Here is a 25,490-nt window from a genome sequence, read left to right on the forward strand (position 1 = left end):
ATTCATAAGAAAAAGATTATGTGGAAGGAATATCGTGTGCATAAGGATAATGTCAGTTATAATTATAAACAGCAGGCCAGAAGAGTCACAAGTGTTGTATGGAAAGCTAAGTCTGAGTATGAAAAAAAACTGGCTCTACAAGTTAAAGACAACCCAAAGAATTCTATCATTATGTTGCAAGTAAAAGAATGGAATGAATGAATTTGAAAGAATAACTCTACTGAATACAGATGGTATGTGGGTGACTGATGGAGACGTGACTGTTCAACTAATTTACACACTCTTTAACTCCTTTCGACCAAGGATGGCATCTGTGCATACATCTGCTCCAACATACTGTGCCAGAGAGCGCCCAACCTAGAATCGCCCAACTTTGACCTTCTTTGGTTGAAATATCCCTTCCCCACTCAGTCATATTCATTTGCTGAATCTCTATTGCTCCTCCAATGCAACCAACCACTCTGAGCTTACTTTCCTCTCCTTAAGAACAGATTTTCTCTAGTCCCAATTTCCCAGCAGTGATTTTAATGTCCACAACACCAATTGGCTTTCCTCCCTGAGCTGTACAGATCCCGTAGGAAGAGATGTTGAAACATATGCCATCACCGATGACCTTGCACAATTTGTTCAGATGCCAACCAGAATACCTGATAACCCGAACCACACCCCAAACACCCAAGATCTCTTCCTCACCAACGACCCTTCCAAATACACAGAGAATGCAGTATCCCCCTGCCCCCCCCACATAATTCTGACCACAATCTAGAGCTCATCTTCTCCCCCATACAAGAGCAGTTTGGCATTATAACAGTGCCAAGTGGGACAACCTCTGCAACTTCTATGCTTCATTCCCATGGTTGGACTATTGCTTCCAGCCTTCACACCCAAACACATATACATACACCGAACTTACCATCAAATTAATCCTCACTGACATGGAAATATACATTCCCCACAGTACTCTCTCTGACCTGCCATTCCCTAACTAAACCATGGTTTTCCAAAAGATGTGCCAAGGCCAGTGGCGGCCGGTGAAAATTTTAAGTGGGGGGTACTGCATATACAAAAAAAATCTAATTAGTAACAAATTTATTAATAAATTTATATATTAAAAATTGCTTTATTAAGAATATTTCATCCTCACCACGAACAAACACCAATAATAAAAGTTTCGTATCAATAGCAATGACAAGCGCCAATGAATATCGGCATTAGATCTCAGTGCATTTGTTTTGTGTAACGATAATTGAAAAAATATAATTCTTTTCATATTTTCAACACTGACACTCGTCATAATTCAGCCTTGTATCTATAATAAATATATAATTATATGTTATTTTAAGAAAATAAAATAATATTGATGAAACGTTTCATATCTCACAGAAATAACGTGCATAAGGATACTAAAAATACACTGCCGATTGGGCAGTGTCTGAATGACGTGACGTGCGACAAGCGCCAACGAATATCGGCGTTAGATTGCAGTGCATTTGTTTCGTAATCTTAACTGTTAATCACCGAACAATTCCAATTATTAACTATTCAATCAATGCCGAAGCTGTAGACTTTAACATGTTGTATTGCATTTATATAATGTAAGCATTGTTATTATTTATAAACACAAACAAAATTAAAATTTTTCATTTTTTCCTTGGGGGTGCTGCAGTGTCGCAGTGCTTATGTACGGGCTGCCACTGGCCAAGGCTGTAGAAATGAGAAACCAAACATACATAACTGGCTCAAATCAAGAACTCCATCTTTCTTTATAGCTTATACTCAAGCCAGAAATAGATGAAGGGAAAAAAAAAAAAAAAAAAAAAAAAAAAACGATCAATGCTTCCAAAACAAAGTTCTCAAAAGAGCAAAAAGCAGAAAATTAGCAGCCTGTCCAAACAGCAGCTGAGCCTTGTGGTCTTTGGCCAAAGCAATAGGTCGTAACTTTGGCACAACACTATTCCCACCCCTACCATACCCAGATGACTCTATTGCATCATCACCTACAGAAAAAGCCAATCTCCTGGCCTCACACTTCGATTCCAATGCATGCATAATTGACGATGGTAAATGTCCCGCAACCATTCCAGATGCCAAACATACAATGTCTCCTATATCCTTTTGCCATTAAGAGATCAGAAAAATACTGTCCAAATTAGACAAAAGTGTCTCCTGGCCTCCAATGGCATTCCTCCAATTGTCCTGAAAGTTTGTGCAATAGAACTGACTCCTATCCTAAGTCACCTGTATATACTGTCTTACTGGTATCTATCTCACAGCCTGGAAACGAGCCTATATTCAACCCAATCCCAAGAAGGGCGACAAGTAACTGCCATCCAACTACCACCCTATCTCGCTTACCTCAGTCCTGTCTAAAGTAATGGAAAAAATAATCAATTCCCAACTCCTACACTACCTTGAAGGTACCCACTTAATAAACGACCACCAGTATGGATTCTGTCGTTGCTGATCAATAGCAGATCTGCTCACATGTCATCCATCTCTGGACAAAGGCCATGGAGAAGTTTGGCGAATCTCAAGTGATTACACATGATATCTCTAAGGCGTTTGACTGGGTCCGGCACAAGGGCTTACTAAGCAAGCTTCCACCATTTGGTCTGTCTAAAGCCTTCTGTGGTTAGATTGCCAACTTTCTGCTGGACATACACTGTGTGGTGCTGAATGGCGAGAGGATAAGGAACCATCCACCATAATGCTGGAGTTCAACAAGGTTCTGTCCTCTCACCAACCCTCTTCTTGCTATATATCAATGATCTACTTCAGCTGACCTCCAACCCAATACACAGTTTTGCAGATGACAGCACATTTCACTCCTCCCTTTCATTTGATAAACCTTACTCTACACAACTCACCTCAACCTTCAGAACATCAACCACCGCCCTCAATTCTAATCTCCAAGCCTTCCTTCAATGGGGTTCAGATAATCTAGTCAATTTCAATGCTAATAAAATCCAGTACTGTCTTATTTCTCATAAAGAACCATTTTCTCCCAGTATTATTTTTGACAACACCCAAATTTCCAGACATGAGTAATTCTTCTTGGAATTAACCTGACATCAAGCCTCTCCTGGCATAAACACATCACAACCATTGCATCCTCAGCTTCTGAAAAACTAGGATTTCTCTTTCACTCAAGACATTACTTCATCCCTGAACAGATGTTAACCTTATACAAATCACAAATCTGCCCAGCTATTGAATACTGCCATCACGCATGGGGTGGGCCCACCCCAAAAAAACTCTCAAAATGCTTCACTCAGTACAGAGGAGAGCAATTAGACTTATTAATGACCCATCTCGTGTCTGGGTTAGTCCCAAGGGGGTGGAAAGAGGGGAAAATAGTTCCACTGCATAAAGGAGGTTCCAAGACTGCTGTTGAAAATTACCAGCCGATCAGCACATCAGGAATTATTGTCAAGGTCTTGGAGAAAATAGTCAAGAGGAAAATACAAGATTGGATAGATGAAAACAGGATACTCTATAGGGGGACAGCATGGTTTTGTGAAGGGTAGATCATGCCTAAGTAACTTGCTCACGTTTTATAACACAGTGACGGCTGAACTGGATAAGGGTAACGGGTTTACAGTCTACTGGACCTTGCTAAAGCCTGCCTTTGATAGGATACCACATGGAATTCTAATCAGTAAACTGCAGCATATGAGAATGGATATAGGATTGGTGAGATGGATAGAAGGGTGGTTGATGGAGAGATATCAGAGAGTGGTTCATTCAGGAGTAGAGCCCAAACGATGGCCTGTGACTAGTGGTGTACCCCAGGGTTCTGTTCTTGGACCGCTACTGTTTAATGCTCAGGATGTCAAAATTTTGCAGGATGATTTGGATAGTTTGGAGGACTGGGCAAAGGAGAATGGATGTCAATTTAATGTGGAAAAATGTAAGGTTTTGCATTTTGGGATGAAAAGATTAGCAGCAGTATATCACATTGGTGGAACTGTGTAGCTCAGTAGAAGTGGCGTTTGCACTCTACGGCGCTTGACCGCACGAAGAAAGGATTTGGTGGTTCAAATCTAATCGCCGACTAGAAGAAATTTTTCTAAGCCTTTTTTCGACCGGTTCCCGAGTTAGTCGATCTCTGGCACGGGCTAGCGGGTTTTTTCTCCCAGAAACTCGGGTTTTTCGTCCCTTAAACTCAAGAAAATCTACTGTCGAACCCACACTATTTTCAGACATTAAAAATATTGTGTTAGGGTTCGGGACCACAAGATGGCAGCACTATCTAGTCGCCTTCCTTACTGTGTACCGATGAATCAGTGATAGCCTTGGGCCAGCTATCTCTCTGATTGGGTACCAGTGGAGATTTAACTGCCCACTCTATCTCCAAAAGTTAGATAGGGTAAACAGCTCTGCCTACTCCCTATATGGGAACAAATAGGCATTTAAAAAAAAAAAACTCCAGGAGATTGACGATGCCAGGCATTTGGGAGTGTTGGTGGATAAGGGGTTGAAGTTTAGGGGGACACATTGCAAAAGTGGCAAAATCAGCTCATCAAATCATTTGGTTGCTGAAAAACACTTTAACAAGCAGAGACAAACAGGTTATTGTTCCTCTGTATCGAGCCTTGATAAGACCCCATCTAGACTACTGTGCTCAGATATGGGTGCCAGGGTTTCTTCTCGATGGGGAGGAGGTGGAGAGGATCCAGAGACGAGTGACCAAGATAATAGCAGGACTATGGAATGAAGCTTATGAGAACAGGTTGAAGATTTGTGGGCTGCAGAAATTAGTTGATAGGCGGAAAAGAGGTGATATGATTGAGACATTCAAATTACTGATGGGTTTCTATAAGATTAATTCAGAAGATATTTTTGAGAATAGGTCTGGTAGTGGGAGGACTAGGGGCCATCCATGGAAGCTTGGTAAGAGTGTGGTTAGCAAGGTGTTAGAGCTAGGTTTTTTTACTTGGAGAGTGGTAAATGAGTGAAATAAGCTGCCAGAGTCTGTTGTAGGTGCAATGACTGTAAATGAGTTCAAGGTGAAGTATGATAGATACTGTGTGAATGTTGAATAGTTGTTCTTGACATGATGTTGGGCGTCCCTCGATGAGTCTAAGGACTCCTTGGAGCTGCCCGTAATAATAATAATAATAATCTCTTACCAACTGACCCCCCCACACACACTTTCGTATAGACGACTGGTTTCTGCAAAATGTGTATTCTGCAAATATTTCCATGGGAAATGTTCATCTGAAATAGCATCAATAATTCCCCCACTTAGTATTAAGCTCATTGGAACACATGCAACTGCTGCTCAACACCCCTTCACACAGTGCACCTTGAAACCCACAGAACAAGTTTCTTTTCCTCTGCCTTTCATCCCTGCAACTGCTGTACTGTGGAACAGTCTTCCCCCTGTGGTGTTCCCCAAGGAATACAATATACAGTCATTTAAATCAAGTGAACAGGTTCCTCCTTTCCCAACCCACTACCCATACATAGTACTCATGTAGTATAGGTTGATTAACCAACCTCTCGTGCATGGGCTCAACATAAAAAGCTAAAGCTATCAACCTTGTTTATGCAACATTGAACGCACTACTACCTCTTCACCATATGAAGAAACTTGTGTGGATGAGGAGAAAGTACTAGAGCTATAGCACAATGTGCATAAGAATTCTGCAATAGGAACTGATGGGATATCAGCACATATGCTAAAAGAGTGTTCAGATGAACAGGCTATATAGGTTGATTAACCAACCTCTCGTGCATGGGCTCAACATAAAAAGCTAAAGCTATCAACCTTGTTTATGCAACACTGAATGCACTACTACCTCTTCACCATATGATAAAACTTGTGTGGATGAGGAGAAAGTACTAGAGCTATAGCACAATGTGCATAAGAATTCTGAAATAGGAACTGATGGGATATCAGCACATATGCTAAAAGAGTGTTCAGATGAACAGGCTATTCCCTTGACCAGGCTATATAATTTGAGTCTCAGAAGAACAGGGAAGATTCCACTGGAGTTGAAAGAGTACATAATAATCCCACTGCACAAGGGTGGTGCAAAGACCAATGTATCCAACTATCAATCAATCAGTATTTCAGGAGTGGTTTTGAAGATTTTGAAAAAGTTGGTTAGGGCTCACATTCAGAAATGGGGTGACAGAGAATTTCTACTTTGCAAGAACAGCATGGATTTACTAAGGTAAGGTCATGCACCATGATACTTTTGGATTTTGGTAAGGCTTCTGACAGAATACAGCACAGAAGACTGTTGCATAAATTGGAGAATATCGGATTGGATTATAAACTATTCACATGGATAAGAAGATGGCTGACTGACAGATATCAAAAGTGGGGGGGGGGGGGGTTCTGCAAGATTCAAGGTAACCAAGTCATGTGCAAGTTTTGGGTAAGTCGTGTGCTTCAAGGATCAGTTCTTGGTCCATTGTTATTCAATCTGGACACTGGAAAGGATTTGACATGTGACAGAGCTATTTGCTGATGCGTGTCAGGATAAAATTACGCGGGATAAAATTGCACAAGGACGAAATTACACAGGGACAAAATTACACAGGGACAAAGAAATTACACAAAGAAAAAATTACACATAGATAAAAATACACTAAGAAAAAAATTAAAAGGAAAAATAGGAAAATATTTACACAAGTAATTTTGAAATTACGAAATTAAGAAATTACACAGGGAAGAAAAAACAGAAAAAATTACACATAAATAAAAATACACTAAGAAAAAAATTAAAAGGAAAAAATACACAAGTAAGAAATTACACATAAAATAAAATTTACCAAAAATTGTACAAAATTTATAACCAGCAAAGGGTAAATCACTAGTGCAGATTTGGGCAAGGGGATTAGGGAGGTGGTTGAGTTGGGAACTCAAAATGATGTAGTGATTAGCTACCCTAATTAGTGCTTACCTCAGATTTACAAGAATAATTTCCTAAGGTAAAACCAATCGACAATTGTTAATCACCATGAACTGCTCAAGAATTTCTAAGAATTGTTTGGGTGAAGGTATATAAGTAAATTTTTGTCTTGCATTTTTCAGTACCAGTTTAGTGACTGGTACTGAAAAATGCAAGTATGATAGATACTGTACTCAAAATCATGGCTGATTTTGAGTACAGCGTTAGTAATAAAGGTGGTCAAATTATAATTTACAAAGGATTCGAGTTTATTCGTCACAGTGAAACTGCTATCGGAACTATTCATTGGCATTGTGCAAAGTTTAGAACTTTACATTGTCGATCACTGCTCCAAATCCAGAGACAACAAGATTATACGTGAGTTTTCAGAACACTGTCATGTTAATAAGACAGCTTGCAAATCAAATGAAAATAAAAATGTCGAATCCAGGTACAACGGCTCGTGCAATTATAGCTAACAGTTTAGTGACTGTATCAGACGGATTAAAAATGTGCCTACTGAAGAAGAGCTCCATGACAAGGCGATTAAATAGATCCAAAGCTAAAACAATCGGAAACATTCCGTCAAGTCCAGATAACAAAAACTCTGAAATACCAGAGAAATACTCTAAATGGATTATTCATGATTCCGGGGCAGATCCAGAACGTATAATACTAATTGGTCACAAGACTCTTCTAGATCAACTTGTAGTTAACGATTTTTTTTGGCCAGCAGATGGTACATTTAAACTGGTTCCAGAAATATATTATCAGTTATACAGTATCCATGTCCAATATGATTCAGGCGTCGCTTTTCCTTGTCTACTGGCTCTTCTACCAGGGAAAAAGGATGAAATATACGTGAAGATGCTGAACATGTTACTGGAGAAACTTCTTCAAGCTCGACCACGAAAAATTTTGACCGATTTTGAAACAGCAGCAATGAATGCTTTCCGTGCCATGCTTGAAAAAAATTGAAATTGGTAGTTGCTTTTCCACTTATCACAATCTATTATACGCAAAGTAAATGAATGTGGACTAAAATCTCTATATGAATCCAATCAGTCATTTGCAGTACACATTCAAATGTTACAATCACTTGCACGTTTGCAAGAAGAAGAAGTGTTAGAAACATTTTTAGAAGTTGCTGATCTGTTCTCTAATTTAGACGAATATAATGAACAAATCGAGCAAGTTCTCCTTTACTTCAAATGTACATATATTCGAGGTTGATAGCTCAGGAACGGTACTTATAGACAACCTCTATTCAATATTTTACTTGGAACCATAGACACTCTGCAGCCAACCGTATAGCTAGAACTACAAATTGTATCAAAGGATGGCACTATGGACTTCAGTCTCTCTTTTAGTGTTTCCATCCAATTGTTTGGAAATTTTTGGATAACATTGTTAAAGAATTATCTTTACAACATACAAACCATTTGCAGCATTTAACTGGTCAACGAAACCCAGGATGTCATAGGTACATTTCGTTAAAACAACGTATTTCAAATATTGTACAAAATTACGACTCTAATATACGATTGGATTTTTTATGCTGTATAACTTATATGACTTAGTGTTTGTTTTTTTATTATTTTTTCAAATAAATGTAACCTAACTTTGCAATATTAAGAATTTAGTGTGTTTAATTTGACAATAAAATACCAATAATATTTTAATCGAATTAAAGTCAACAGGTAGGTCTTATAAAGTATTACAAAATTAACGGAACTCTTATCTGAAAAATAAATATAAATTTAATCATAAAAATTTAAATACTCTAAAGTAAAAATACTTCGGTGTGAATATTCAAATTTGTGTAATTTTTTTTTAGTGTATTTTTATCCCATGTAATTTTAACATGTAACCATGCTGATGATGCAAAGATAGGTAGAGTAATAAGGAGCACAGCTCCTTATTACCCTACAGTTGATATGTAGCACATGCAGGATTTGAGTAAGCTGGAATTGTGGGCATGTGAAAATGGCTGTCATTTCAATGTTAATAAATGTAAGGTCATCCAAGTCTGGTGTGATTAGATATCCAATATCATATTATATTGGTGGAATTATGCTAGAAGAAACAGATCAGGCTAGGGATCTTGAAGATTTAGTAGACAGGAAGTTGAAGTTCAATTCAGAGAATAATGGCAATGCTGAAAGGAACCTTGGCATGTAAGAAAAGGAAGTCATTTATTATTATTATTTATAATAATAAATAAATAAATAAATAAAAGGAAGTCATTTTGCCTCTTTACAATGCCTTGATTAGACCTCACTTGGACTATTGCATGCAAGTCTAGTTTCCGTGGTGATTCTGATACAATGGAGAGTGTGCGAAAGTGTGTCAAAACTGATATCAGGATTGTGGACTAATGATTATGAAGAAAGATTGAGAATTTGTAAGCTACTGACACTAACAAAGAGGAAAGAGGGGTGATATGATTGAGACTTACAAACTTCTGGAAGGGTTACACAGAATTTCAGCAGATAGAATTTTACATTTTATGGAGGGTGTGGAAAGGATGCGAGGGCATCCATGGAAGTTCAAAATTTTTTTCTAATAGAATAGTGCATGATTGGAATGTATTGCTGTTGGATGTCATGTGTGCAAGTAATGAGAATGAATTCAAGAACAGGTATGACAGTTGGTACAAATAGTATGGCCTGGCCTTGAGTTCCTGATCACTGGAGGTCTCTCTCTTAATGATTTTTTTTTTTTTTTTTTTTTTTTTGTGCTTGTGAATGATGGTAGAGAGAGATCAATATTTAGGACAATGGTTAGTGAATATGTTGAAGCCTGAGATGTTTGAGCACTACAAAGTTTGTCATGTGAGGAAGAGCAAGGAGTGCTATAATCAGCAAAACTATGGATTGAGTGTGAGGTCAGTCAGGATGGTGGAGAGGAGAAGGAAGAGAGAGAGGGGTCTTTCACTACATGGGGAAGAGTGTTGGTGAAATAATAGCCCTGGGAACACCTGCATTAGTAAGAAAATGTGAAAAGAGAACACCCTTCATCAATACATGCGGTGAACAACCATAAGATGGCAATTTGTTAAGAACAATAGGACCAAACCAAGTGAGTGCAAAAAAGGATGAAAGCATTGTCTGTTGAACATAAGTTACAATCAAACAACTTTAACAGTGATCAGAAACAGAAATACAGACATACAAATTACTCCATCAGATATATTAGTTGGCTTAGACAGATTAATTGTTCGTAAATGTCTTGGTGAAAGAATCAGTAGATATCTTTGCAGATGTGTTTATCACCTCTTCCATCACTGCTGCTATCTTCAATACTCATTATTTGCTGGGAAAGGAAGATTTTACTATCAAAAACATGGTTTAGCAATGAGTTCACCCTCCATCACCCTCCCTCCACCAGTGCTAGCTTATGTATGGAAAGGTTTGAGGAAGAAACCACAGAACAAACAATCCTAAAGCCACATGTCTGCTGAAGATACGTTGATGTGTTTATCACATAAAAGCATATCCAACATCTTGAAGATTTTGCATAATTCCTGAATAATCACCATCCAAAGATCAAATTTACATTACAAATTGAAAAAGATGGCAAATTACCATGCCCAGATAATCTACTGAACAAAGACAGTGCTGAAGAATTAACATTGGCTGTTTAGAAAACAATGCAGGTAGATATTTAAATGCAAGCCCCTTCCATTATCAACAAAAATTAGGTATAATCAGAATCTTAAAACCATAGAAAATGATACTTAAGAATGATGAAATTCAAAGAAAATAATTTCAAATCCTATCTTGTCAATTCTTCCAAAATAGCTACTCAAAGAATTTACTGGAGAAAATGTTATTTTCTGATAAATCATCTGGTGTTAACTCTGAAATCAATCTCAAAGGCACCGTCTCCTTGCCATATGTTGGCAACACATCAAGACAAACAGCCCAATTATTAAAATTCACCAACATCAGAACAGTCTTCAAACCAGTTAACACCTTACAATGTTTCCTATGTTTTCCTACAGACAGCATTTCATTCTATAAACAAGATTCCTTGTTCATGTGGAAAAGTGTACATGGGTCAAACTGGGAGAAATTTCAAAATCCATATAAAACGACACATGGGCAATGTTGAAAATAAGCAAGAACAAGTAGATTCATGGCACACATCCTTCCAGAACATCACTCTGTAGAATGGCAAGCATCCTCCATGCTTTACTTAGAAGAGAATACGTTCATCATCAAGTTCAAGGAGTCACTGAGGTAATTAGCTCACATGGCAAACTAAATAAAAAACAAATTATATTTTGTGATATTTTTTTCTATCTTTCTGATCCAAACATCTGTACTAAATATATCACTCAAACAATTCTTTCTTTAATTCATATGAGGACTATCATGTCAACTATGAATAATCAAGGCAGGTTAAACATCTAGCACTTTATTCGTTTAAGCCGAATGTCAATTCTACATGCTTTGCTGTCTTTTCTGGCTATAAACATCTTCAGGAAGATATTTAATAAAAACAAAAAAGATCTCAAATGTTTACAATAGCCGTTATTTAATATTTGATTGACAGTTTAGTTACTTATCATTAGGCACATCATGTAAAGTCTGCACATGTTGTGTTTAGTACAGAGTTTGGATCAGAAAGGCAAAACATAATAAAGTGGAATGGGAAATAAATATTTCCCTTAAAAAAAGTTTCAATGATGTTTTTGATGCAAATATTTGGATCATAAAAGATTGAACACAGTTATCAAACCATGGAAATATGGAACAGAAATATTCAACTTCATCCTAGCAGGAATTATAGTGACAAGCAATAGTTACTATTCCAAGCATATGTTGCAGAACAGAGGCAGCAAGATTATTTGGCAGCTGATCTGGAAGTCTCCTAATGTGTTACCAATGAGTCTACCATAAAATCTAGTGGTTATCTGCAGAGCTATCATTTTAAAGATGTATCTAAAGAAAGAAGGAATGTTGAACCTCTTCAAGATGTCAGATGCATTCTAAAAACATTTTTCATATTTCATACTGAAAAAAAATAGGGAAAAGTTGAATCTTGGATTTAATCCAGCATGGTTTTAGACCAGTTCAAGCTTCCAATAGATAATATGTTGGTATTATATCAAAGCTATAAAACTTATTAACTGCACAGTGGTACTCAGTACTACAAAGGCTTGGCATGGAGTAAGGATACACCTTGATCCATGCCTATAGGAGAGACATCCAGGGCTATGCCAGACCTATTAATATACACTATAAACATCAGTCTCATCAGCCTTCTGGACTGAAATTTTAGTCTTCATGGGATTCACATGACAAACTGATGAAATAGGTCTGACATGAGGGAATGCAATGACTCCTCATGGTGGATCAGTTTAAGGCAATGTTTGTAAAACAAAGCTTGAAAGTTTGAGCACTCTGGAATTTGTCAAATGAGAAAATGAACAATTTCTCGACATCAAATGAGGAAGTAATACTCAACATCCCAATATTTAATGCTTGAATTAAGAAACTCCATATTAGACACATCACATCTTATTTGGGATAAAATCATTTAGAAAATATTTAATCACTTCACTCTGTTTCTTTTCTTTTAATTCAAATTAGATATAAGTTGGGAAAAAAGCAAGGACTTTTTTGAGTAAATAAATAAAGGTAGTTAACATTATTTAACAAATTCAACTATGATGAATGTTTTTTTTTTTTTATAATATATATTCTTTTCGATTGGTAAACACAGTATAACTCACACAATTTAAATAACTTAAAATTACATATTCTTTGTGCTCATGAAAATTCACAAACAGTAAAATACACAACTCTATCCTTTGTTTCATTCACATGTAAATCTAGAAACATCTTTCATAATCTAAAGGAATGAATGTTCACCATGAATCCATAAATTTAATCAGTAGTATAAAAAAAACTGAAACAGGATTTTGTTGATACAAGAGCTACTATTTATTATCAACTCAAAAGTCCATTATCATGTATATACATGTTAATATAAATAACATAAAACAAGTACAGACATGTAAACGGATGCTGTGCCATTATAATCATATGCTGTTAATTTCTTTTTATTTTAAGTGTCTTTATTTTTTTTTTACTTTATATACCGTTATTCTTAAAATAGTTATCTTTATACTTTTGGTTTCTGTGTCACTGTAAACGTATGTTATTTTTGGCCTATATGTAATATCTCTATCTTTACTCTCTTCTATCTTTATTCCTAATTCTTTATAGCTTTACTCTAATGCGCCTTTTCTCTCTTATCCTTTCTCATTTATTCTACTGCGTACTATGTTTATCTACCCTTCGCACTACGAGCCTTATGGCTAAGATACTAGAAAATTTATTTAATTTAGACTGTGCCACTAATATCATTTAATTAGCATAAAACTCAATAATACGGCTGGCAGATTTTTCTCTCTCTAACACAAATTTCTTCAATAAAACTTTACACAAATAGTAGTGGTCTATTCTTTTACTTAATTTATGTTTTGGCTATCTCACTTAGTTTCCCGCTCACAAGTCCAATTTATTTAGGAACAGTGCAGTTGTAAAAATAAACAATCAGGCAGCACTCCTTTAACAAAAAAAATCAAAAGACATTTTATTTACATCACTATGAAATATACATGAATTAAACAATAGGGAGATTGCTTTCTCTATCCATCTATAAAAATTCTTTACCATAAATTAGAACCTTTTTTACTTTAACACTAATTAACTTCTTTAACTCACAATCTTATTTACTCTCCGCTTATAAATTCAACTAATTAAACTTCTAGTTTACTTGCAAAGAGGTTAGCAAACTCTATGTTAAGTTATCTTTACAATTTTTATATCAACTTCCAATATGCGAATCGATTCTCTTAATGACACTTCTTACTACTACCGAACAATCTCTTAAAGTCCATCTACAACCTACTACGAGAGGGAATATACAAAAGGTTTGAACTTACAAAAGACTCTGCATTGCACATTCATTCAAAAGTCTTTCACTATAGTCTTATGACATTTCTTTCATCTCAGATCTTGAACTTCCTCAGAAATGTCTGACTTCAGTAATATCTCATCAGGAAGATAGTGGGCTGTGGACTGCGACTGGCAAAAGGTTGTTCTCCCACGGCGAAAAAGAAATCTTCCAAGCGAAGTTGCTTCGGGTAATTTACATCGCATTTGTTCCTCTGCTTTGGCTCGCCGAAAATGCCTGGACGACTGCCATCTCCAATAGATAGCTCAAACAGCCGCCTCCAATGACCGTAATTACCACCAACTGAGTCTCTTAAGGAGTCCCAAATCGGTTCCCTCTCTCTGGCGATGACTAGAAGCCTTTCCTTCTTCGGCAACCTCTGGAAGCCCTCTCTCTGGTCTAGACTGGAAGCAGGAAGCTCCTCTCTGGCAACTACTGGAAGCAGGAAGCTCCGTATGTGGCCTCTGGAAACCCTCTCCCTGGCCTAGATGTCGTCTCTCTCTAGTGCTGTCTCAAACCAGGAAGCTCCCTATGTTTGGCTCTGTCCCTTTTTATTATGCCTTCTCTGAGACCTCGCACGAAGTTTGTAACTCCCCCCAAAGAACTCGGCACGACTCTTTCTTCTTTCAAGTTCGGCCCGCTTTCTGTTCTCCTCCGCTTTCTTTTGATTGTAAGTTGCTGGCCATCAGAAAGTTGTTTGAACCTTTCTGACTGACTTTGGAGGTGTTTACGTACAGAGCTTGTAAGCCTTTCACATACACACAAAATTTCATAAACAACCTTTCTTATGACGCCATATAGATCTATTACATACAGCTCGAGCAGCAAAACATTACCTTGTTTTTTTTAACACACTGAAATATTCTTATTAAAGGAGTATATACAGTTAACTTCCAAAGGGTTATTTACAAAAGTATCTAGTACAAAATATACAGAGACAAACAAGTTATTTTTGCAACATTCTCATGGGACTTGACCTCTGTAAAACATCGATGTAAAGCGCTTTGATATTTTTAAGCTACATCGAATTTTTACAGACAGATCTTGAAATACATAAATTCGTACTTATGTAAGAAATTTGCTCAGTCCCACTTGTTGCTTCATCCCAGTTCCTGCATGTCTTTTGCTGTGAATTCAACTATATAGTTGAATATAGTTTTTTCTAAATATTATTCACAGTGGCCAGTGTGAATATTCAATAACTGTTATCATGCTCTCGAATCAAAACGTGAACCATCTCGTAAACATGTTGCAATTGATCTAGAGATGAAATTATGGATAATAAAGAAATACGAAGATGGACAAAGCTTATCAGGTATAGCACGTGAACTCAATCTTCTGGTATCGACAGTAAATACCATAGTAAAGGATGGCTTGCATATAGAAGAAAATGTTAAATGAATAGCCAGCATGAAAACAACCAAATAACAAAAAAAAAATTTTAAGTGCACTAATGGAGATGGAAAAATTGCTTATGACATGGATGGGAGACCAGATCCAGAAACATGTTCCTTTGACCGTTATGACAATAAGGTCAAGGCAAGAAGCTTGAGGACCTTAAAGGAAAATCCTGAAGGAACATAGTTGTCTGCTACTGGTTTGCACCATATCCAGACAACTGTGTGCTGTCTTTCGAATGGTGAAATTGTAAAATATATTTGGCGTGTTCAGTGTTTAAAAATTGTCCAACTGGATATGGTGTAAAATGTATGTATTTAATATAGGATGTTTATCGTGTTTTACTATTTAATATTTCTCCAATGCATTACATGTTTATTTTCACATGATAAAGTGTATTATGAAAGGTCAGAGAAAGGGGGGGGGGGGGATCCTACTTAAGTAAATTTCAACTTGCATAAGGAGTTGGGGAACAGTCTACTTACGTATGTCGAAGAGTGTCTGTATTTGTCTCAAATATGGTTAATTTTTCAAAACACCTTAATATCCAAAAATACTGTTAAAAGCAAGACACTTACAGTACACATTGATGACATAAGTCGTTTAAAATGTCCAGAAAGATCACCACGTATATCATCTTCCATGTTTCTTCCATATACTATTTGGGAAAGAAAAGATGAGAAAATATTAAAAAAATTTATTTCAGTATTCTCTGTCACCAAAAACTTGACCAATTATTTTAACTGTAAGGCTAATCACTTCAATAACTGTTATCAGCATTTGCCAAAGCAAGCAACTAAGGATATGAGGCAGTAAAATACACAACTCTGTTCATTAATTGAATGTGTTCAATGGCTGATTTCTTTTGTAGAAATAAAAAAAGTGAGTTTCGGGGGAGGGGGGGGACCTCAATGAATAATAACTACATTGTAACCACAAAAAATTGTTTAAATAAATTAACATCTCAGACAATATTCATTAATTAAAAATCATATCTGTTACTGGAGAGCCTTAAAGGTTAGGCTGGGTTACTTGGTCAGGTTGAACTACGTCTTAATGTTGAACCAGATCTTGACAATCAAAGAGTAAGAGGTGCAACCATTGCCAAGTTACAGAAGTTACACCCTCAAAGAGTAAGAGGTGCAACCATTGCCAAGTTACAGAAGTTACACCCTTACCTTTCACAACATATAATTTCTTTCTTTACTAATGCTAACAGTTAAATATTATAAGTATTTAGAAAAAAGCTGTTACCATCACCATCCAACCCACCCTACCATAGTTGACAGCATGTTTAAGTTTTTTTGTATGTTCGGCCTGTATTAAGTGCAATAAGAATGAACCTGTAATTGTAATAATCACATTAATATTGCTATTGTTATATCGAGAAACATGCATATTAAGTCAACTGCAAACCACTCTTCATTTCCTACAGTGATGAAGCACTTAAATGCATGTATGGATTCAGGCTGCTGTATAAGGATTAAAAGGATGAGCAAATGTATGAGTGAGGTCCTAAATCAATAGCAAGCCAGAGACCACAGTATAATACAGGAGTAGGGGTATACCAATGAGTGCAGTCAGCACAACCTTATGCATCTGAAAGTCGTTGCTATATGGCAAAGACTAAGTGCCACATATCATCAGCCTGTCCCTAAAAATGGAGATAAGCCAGCCATCAAACTATTCTCGCCTCAATCTTCTTGAAAGCAACAGAGAAGGTGATTAGCAGCCAACTTCTTCACTCCCTGGAGATTTCCAGCATGGATTCTACCACCTCTCATTCTACAACAAACTTTCTTGCTAATGTTATTTACTGACTAGACCATGGAAATGTTTAAAGAGATTTGTGTAGACACTAAATATTTTCAGTGCATCTGATCATGTCTAGCATTAAAACTTTTTAACAAGCTATCATATTATGGTCTTTATCCTATCATTTCTATTTGGATTGCCAGCATCCTCTCTAGTCATTCACTGCAAGTCATTACAGATGACTTCCTCTCATTAAATATTTCTATCAATGCTGGAGTACCTCAGGATGTTTCCCCCTATACAGCAATGATCCCCCCCCCATCTTAAACCCTTTTCATAGTTTTCGTCTGAAAATCAAGATGTAAGCAGAAGAATTCATTATAAAATATTAATACCAGAAACATAGCCAAAAATTTTACAATAAAAATATCTTAAGTGTTTCTGGTATTAATATTTTATAATGAATTCTTTCCATAGTTTGTTGATAACAGTACTCAAATGATTCAATCTTCAAGATCCCATAACCAGTATTGTAAACACTGATCTCTTCACCATTTTAAGTGACGGGACAAGATAATCTAATGGACTGCAATGCTATCAAACCACAGTCCTTGTTTTATTTACTAGAAAATAGATATTACTCTGTTCCTCTTACTTCTGACCATCTTCTGATTGCCAGTCAATTCTCTCTTTTGGGCTGACTTTCACATCTAACTAATCCTGGTACAAACACATCACACACATAATTGTGCTACAAGAATGTGCAAGCAAACTGGCAAAGTTGTTTAATCTAAGTATCAGCTCTGGTAAGGTTCTAAGGAAGTGCAAAGAGGGTAAAATAGTTCCATTACATAAAGATGCTCCAAAACAAGAGTAGAAAAATACAGACAATTAGTATCTCTGGAGTGGTGGTTAAAAGTAAAATTCAAGAATGGGTGGATATGAATATGATACTCTATAGGGAGTAGCATGACTTTGTAAAAGGTAGGTCCTGCCTCAGTAATTTCTCCAAATTTTATGATAAGGTGACAGTGGAAATGGATGAAGGAAATGGCCACATATGATACTGCTGGACTTTGCAAAGGATGACAGAATATCATATGAAAAACTATTACTTAAGTTGGAGCAAATGGGATTGGATACGAGGCTGGCAGCATGGATGGGGATGTCTGACAGACATCAGAGGGTGGTGTATGGTGGAGTGGAATCAAAGAGAATGAGGGTGACTAGTGGAGTGCCATAGGACTCTGTACTAGGACCACTACTTTTTTAGTTTGTACATTAATGATATAGTGGAATATTTGAAGGGGGGGGGTATTAAGCTGTTTGCTGATGATGCAAAGCTAGGAAGGGTAATAGTTGATAAAGATGATGTAGATATCTTAAAGGACAATTTAAATAAATTGGCAGTGTGGGCGAAGGACAATGGTTATCAATTTAATATTATAAGATGTAAGGTAATACACTTTGGGATGAAAAGATTACATAATTTGTATCATATGAATGGTATTAGTTTACAGGAAATTGATGGGGCTAGGTATATGGGAGTGATAGTGGATAGAGATTTGAAATTCAGAGGACATATTAAAAGAGTTGGCAAAATAGTGCCACGGATTACTTGAATGTTGAACACATTGACAAGTAAAGACAGGGAGGTTATTATTACTCTTTGTAAGGCTATGATTCGTCCACATGTTGACTACTGTGCACAGATTTGGTCACCTTTGTTTCTTTTTGGTGATGGAGAGGATTGAACAATGAGTGACCAAGCTGGTGACAGGTCTGTGAAATGTTCCATATGAGGATAAACTCTATAACCCACACACTGAAGGTGTGTGGGTTGTAGAATTTAGCTGACAGGCAGAGAAGAGGGAATATAATAAATGCTGACAACCACCAGAGGTGGTTGTGAGCATCCCAACAGTGAATAAGTTTAAGGAGATGTATCATAGGTATTGTGTTAATGGATAGTGTAGGCCTCCCACAATAAGTCTCGACTCCATGGAGTATCTGTATAAATAATAATAATGGCCTCCGCCTCCAAAAAAACTTGGTATTGTCTTTTTTACTGGGAAGGAGCAGTGTTTTTCAGAATACTGCTTTTTCCCAATACTTGATCAATCTAAAATCTGCCAATCTTAGAATACTGTATTCTCACATTTAGGAGTGGTGCACCCAAACCTTTTCTAAGAATTCTTGATTATATACAGAAGATGTTAATCAACGTAATATATAAATTAAAGATACCAAGAAATTATATACTTGTTTAATCCTTTATCCAAGTGTAAGCAAATAAGTTTGCGCCTGAGCTATTTTCAGGACTGAGACAACTGCATACAGAAGATAATGACTTCGCATCACTTGCCTTAGTATCCCATAATACTAAGCATATATCCATACAGACATGTGCATTATGAGATACTAAGGCAAGTTATATTCTTCAATATCCTTACAGACATGTACATTATAGGATACTAAGGCAGGTGATGCGAAGTCATTAGCTTCTTTATACGAGTTGTCTCAGTCCTGAAAATAGTTCATGTGCAAACTTAATTGCTTACACTTAAATAAAGGATTAAACCAAGTATATAATTTCTTGGTATCTTTAATTAATAGTATAACCAAATGGAAAAACTTCCAAGTGATCAATAATATATGATCCTGATTTCAGTCTCTTTCTCACAGATTTCTATTACTGCATCATGTCTTCTTTTTTTTTTTCAAGTGCTTTCATCGATGCTGTTCCAGTTTGGTGGAATTTCACTAATTTCCAAAATTAAGAAACAAAGAAAAAAATTGTAATAACTCAAGGGGAAAAAAAATCACCAAAATCAGACACATTATGTAAAAAAGTGACACTGTCCAGTTATCGTATACAAATGAGTGGCTCTGTCAGTGAAAATGGGCCATGGCATAAAAGCAGGTGTTTTGGAGTGGTTTTCCATTTGATGTCTGGAGTAAGAACAAGACATTTCATGATAGAAGTTTTTCACCTGGCTATGCTACCAATTATATATTTGGTTTAATCCTTTATCCAAGCATAAACAAACAAAGTTTACGCCTGAAGTATTTTCAGGACTGTGGCCACTCGCGGTAAAGGTGGTATAAGTTCTCATCACTTGCCTAGTATCTCCCATAATGCAAAGCACATCTCCTTGAGGATATGTATAATGCTATGCATTAAGGGAGGGGCTACTACCCAGACCTGTTTTGACCTTAATTGAGGTCTCATCAATGGGAGTCAGACCCAGGAGGTGATACTAAAGTGGAAGTAATGAAGAAGTCATATTTACCTATGCCAGTTGCCAAAAGATGTCACACCCTATTACTAAAATTCTCTGGATTAGAGATAAGTTGATGGAAGTTTTTTCACTTGGCTATGCTACCAATTATATATTTGGTTTAATCCTCTATCCAATTGTAAGCAAACAAAGTTTACACCTGAAGTATTTTCAGGACTGTGGCAACTCGTGGTAAAGGTGGTATAAATTCTCATCACTTGCCTTAGTATCCTAAGGCAAGTGATGAAAACTTAAGATACTGCTACCTGCTTCTGCTGTGCACAGAAGGCTTCACGAAGGTAGTCTGCATACCCCTATTCTCACACCACAAAAGAGAATATCTGAAATGGGCCAGGCTCTACATCAACTGGATCCAAGACCAATGGGGGGAGGTATTGTTTACTGATGAGTTCAGATTTTCTCTAGAAAGTGATACTATGTATGCTCTGATCCAGAGAAAACACTAGGAACACATTGTCTTGTCAGAAGTCATCTCCTTCCAGGAGGTTGACTACCATGAGCTTCCATCATGTACAGTTTAGTGCTTCTCTTTTGCATTCTTCATAGGACAAAAAGGTCCAGTCCTTAATATTTCCATTCCAATCTGTTCTTCGTCTTCCTCTTCTTTTTCCTTGTATCATTTCTTCTAGAAGAGTTTTTTTTTTTGTAGGGATTCATGCCTTAATATGTGACCAAGGTAGGTGGTTTTCCTTTTCTTAATGGTTTTCAACAGATTCCTGTCTTTTCCAATCATCTCTAATATTTAAAAATTAGTTTTTTTGGCAGTCCACGTGACTCTTAAGAATTCTTCTGAGGATCCAAATCTCAAAGGCTTTTAGTTATTTTCACAATATTTTGATATTGTCTAGATTTCTGATCCATATAGCAGTGTTGACCATACATAGCATTTGGACAGCAATATTCTTGTTTTTGTGTGAATTTCCCTTGAGGTCAGAATGTTTTTCATGCTAATGAAGGTAATCATCATCATCAAATTCCTGCCATGTACCCTCAAGGGGTGTACAGGATATGATAGTACTACATGAAAAAAATTACATCATTACTAACTTCCTATCTACAATTTTCCTCCAAATCAGTCTGTTACTTGTCAAGACTATAACATTATCAGATCTTATATTTCTATCATCTAAGGTACTTTGTACTGTATCAATCCACCTATATCTTAGTCTTCCTCTGGGTCGTTTTGCTGCCTACCTGGCAGAGAACACTTGTTTTGCTAATCTATCTTCGCCCATTCTGTTTAAGTGACCATACCACCTTAAATTAGCTCTGCTAACGCATTCCTGGATGCTGACAATGTCAAGTTCTTTCCTAATATCCTCATTTTTAATATGATATTGCCATTGATGCCATCTGTTCACACCTATAATCTTTCTCAGGACTCTCATATCTGCAGTCTCTAGACTTTGGCCAAGTGTTTTACTTCTGACCCAGCTCTCAGATCCATAAGTTAAAACTGGTTTGAACACTGTTTTGTATACAGCTAATTTAGTGTTCTGACTAATTTCTCTCTTATTCCATATGAATTTATTCAATTGACTTCCCACCATACTAGCTGTGCTGATTCTGTTGTCTATTTCTATATTTAATTTACCATCTTCACTAAAAATCATGCCTAAGTAGTTGAAATGTTTTACTTGTTCCACAGGTTCTCCATTCACAACACAGTTGACATTTTCAATGATTCTGCCTATTTTCATTGTCTTTGTCTTTTTATTGCTGACCTTCATACCATATCTATTACAACAGTTATTCAATTTAGTCAGAGAATCTTGCAGACTCGTAGCAGATTTATTTATAAGTTTAACATCTTCCGCATAAAGCAAAGAGCTGACATTAACATCTCCAATTTTGATATCATGTTTAATACCACTTTCCTTCATAATGTGATCGATATAGATAATGAATATCAGAGGGGATAACGTACATCCTTGTCTCACACCAGATTTAACATTAAACCATCTTCCTGTACTTCCTTCAATTCTAACTGCTGACTTACAACTCAAATAAAGATGAAGTATTGCTTGATATAATGCCCCATTGACACCATATAACTGTAGCGTATTGAATAGCTTCTCTCTCTCTTGTTACCTTGTCATATGCCTTTTCCAAATCGACAAAACTTAAATACAGAACTTTGTTATATTCCCATGCTTTCTCGACTATTTGTTGTAAAGTGAAGATCTGATTCTGACAGCCTCTATTTGGCCTGAATCCAGCTTGTTCTTCACCAAGCTTTTCTTCCACAATTCTTCTCAACCGTTCCTCAAGTATACTTGCATAGATCTTGCCAGGAACACTCAATAGGGAAATACCTCTGTAATTCTCACATTTGGTTTTATTTCCCGTTTTATATATGGGTACTATTAGAGCTTTACTCCAATCATCGAGAATTCGTCCCTCTGTACAGGCTTTCTGAACTATGTGCAGTGCAGACACTGTAAGACTCTTATACCACCGTACTTCAGCATTTCTGGTCGAATATCATCTACTCCTGCTGCCTTTCCACATTTCAAGCCTTTGATGGCTTTTTCTACTTCAAGTATTGGTATGTATTCCTGACTGCATGCCTGGTTAGTGATTTTTACCACTGTGCTGTCATCACTGCTTGTTTCATTTAGCAGTTTTTCAAAGTAATTACTCCATACTTCAAGGATATCTTTTTCTCCCGTTTTCATGTCACCTTTATCATCTCTAACTCCTTTTACAGCACTCTTTCCTCCATTCCTAAGCTTTTTCAACAACCTCCAGAATATTTTGCCACCTTCTTGATATTTATTTTCTATATACTTGCCAAAGTCCTCCCATGACTTTTGTTTAGCTAGTTTTACACAGTGTTTAGCATTCTTGCATTTGTTGCTGTATTCTCTAAGAGTGCAAGTTGACTTATTTGCCAGGAACTTTTGATATGCTTTCTTCTTTTCCTTCACTGCCTCTTTAAATTCCTGTGTCCACCATGGAGTTCTAATTTTTCTATCCTTGCAGACAACTTCACCACATGCCTCTCTAGCTGAATCAATAAGGACTTTCTTCAAGGTTTGCCACTGAATCTCCAAGGTTTGATTCCTGTTCTCAAACTCTTTCATTTTTTCTTCAATAATCTTTGTGTATTTTAGTCTACAGTTCACATCTGAGAGCTGCTCAACTTTTATTCGCTTTAAAACTTTCTTACATGTTATTCTTTTCAATATGAAATTCAATTTTATCCTGCTCAAGACTAAATAGTGATCACTTCCAATTTCAAATCCTCTGTACACTCTGGTGTCCTGCACCAGAGAGAAAACATCACTATCAACAATAACAAAGTCAATGAGACTTTTCTTAATCCTTGCCTCTTCTCTCCATGTGAATTTGTGCACATTTTTATGTTGGAACATGGTGTTAGTAATAACCAGTCCATGTTCTGAGCAGAAATCCAACATATATTTGCCATTATTATTAGCTTTGCTCTTTTCTCCAAATTTTCCCAAAATATTTTTGTATGTCTGACAATCATTTCCTACTCTGCTATTTAGATCCCCAACAATGACCAACTTTTCCTTTTTCATTGTGTCAGTTGCTTTTTCTAAAGCCTCAAAAAATTCCTCCACTTCTACCTTAGTAGAACCTTCTGTGGGACCATAGGCACAAATAAGTTTCATTGTCCAGTTCCCCATTCTCATATTTGCCCACATTACTCTACTTGAGACTGACTGCCATTCATGAAGATTAGCCTCATATTTTGTGTTGAATACTATGACTACTCCTTCTTTTCCTTGATTGTCATTGCCTGAATGTAACATTTTGTATTTATTGCTCAGAAAGATCTCACCAGTTTTGGTCTTTTTTTGTTTCAGTCACCCCTATTATTTCGATCTGGTACTTATCTAATTCCTCAGCTAGCTCCATTTCTTTGCCATTCAGGCTTCTTATGTTGCTAGTACCGATCTTTAACTCTGGTGATGTTGAGTTGGGGTTTGTTTTCAGATTTGTTCCAGTAGCTGACTTTTCGCTGTTTGTCCTGGTTCCCTGGCAAAAACAACGGGGGCCTTGTTTAACTGGGCGACACCCCAGCCAGCATGAAATTTTGTCATGTTGTACCATCATTTTTTATTTTGGTTTAACCAATAAGAATACAATTTGGTCGGCTAAATTCCAAATTGCCAGCCCATCGTCATTCATCCAGTATCCAGGTAGATACCCAACAGGGTGCACCACGAGAAGGTGAGGATTGGACATTAGGTCAGAAGCCCTGGTCGGTTCTCCGCATTCCTTTAAAGGCTATGTGGAGGTCTCCTCTCAGTTATAGAGCTTTGACCCTTAAGTACCCCTAATGAAGGTTGATTCTACAATTTCTATTCTTCTTAATATTTCCTTATCACACTTTCCATTCTCTGTAATTAGTTGACCCAAATATATATAACTCTCTACTTGATCTAAAATATTTCCTCTGATTTTAATATTTATATCGGGTATTTTCCCTTTTTACCAGCATTACAATCCCATTAATATCTGTGAAAGAGATATTTATGGTCACTTATGTGCGATGGTTTGGGGAGATATCTCATTGGGTGAATGCATCAACGTATATGCACTTCCTAGTAGAACCTTGAATGCTGCAACTTACAGAAATGAGGTCCTGGAGCCCTATGTTTGTACATATTTAGGTGTGATATAGAGGAGACATTTATCCATCAAGACATTAATGTACATCCTCATCAAGCAAAACTCACAGAATATCTTCAAGAAGAGACCATCATATGTATGGACTGGCCAGCCAGGTCTCCTAACCTTAATCCTACTGAACATGTCTGGGATGCTCTCAACACCCTTTCCCACAATAAAGCATGACTGTGAGTGCATATTGAACAGTGCTGTATTGAATATCCCATTCCTTATTGAGGAATGGGGCACTCTGACAATCTCATTTCAACCTCATTTTTGACCATTATCATCATGTAGCCATTTGTTACTGAATTAAACTATTTATTTACAATTTCATGGATGTTTCTTTTGCATCTCATATCGCGCTGCTTTTCACTAAATTACGTAAAAAATTCGTCATACAGTTTTGAGTTATCTTGATTTTTCTCTTTGTTCCTTAACGTATGGAAACATGAGCAGCCACTAGTCAATATGCATGTACAGTTTGACTACAAACTTAAACTAACTTTTAGTA

At 36.7% G+C, this 25,490-nt stretch overlaps 1 protein-coding gene across 2 annotated transcripts in view; it reads right to left on the reverse strand.

Moving 5' to 3' along the window:
* Positions 1–25,490, reverse strand: part of LOC150095873 (annexin-B12-like) — a 150,356-nt gene that overhangs the window by 53,143 nt on the left and 71,723 nt on the right. For both annotated transcript variants that reach the window (XM_090409571.1, XM_090409572.1), the window contains one exon: positions 15,854–15,933. In XM_090409571.1, coding sequence (XP_090265697.1) covers positions 15,854–15,933 — 80 coding nt within the window. The remainder of the gene's footprint in view (positions 1–15,853; positions 15,934–25,490) is intronic.

This window comes from Typopeltis vanoorti, chromosome 19 (assembly GCF_054136105.1).
Source record: "Typopeltis vanoorti isolate ZY-2024b chromosome 19, IOZ_Tvanoo_1.0, whole genome shotgun sequence".
NCBI lineage: Eukaryota > Metazoa > Arthropoda > Arachnida > Uropygi > Thelyphonidae > Typopeltis > Typopeltis vanoorti.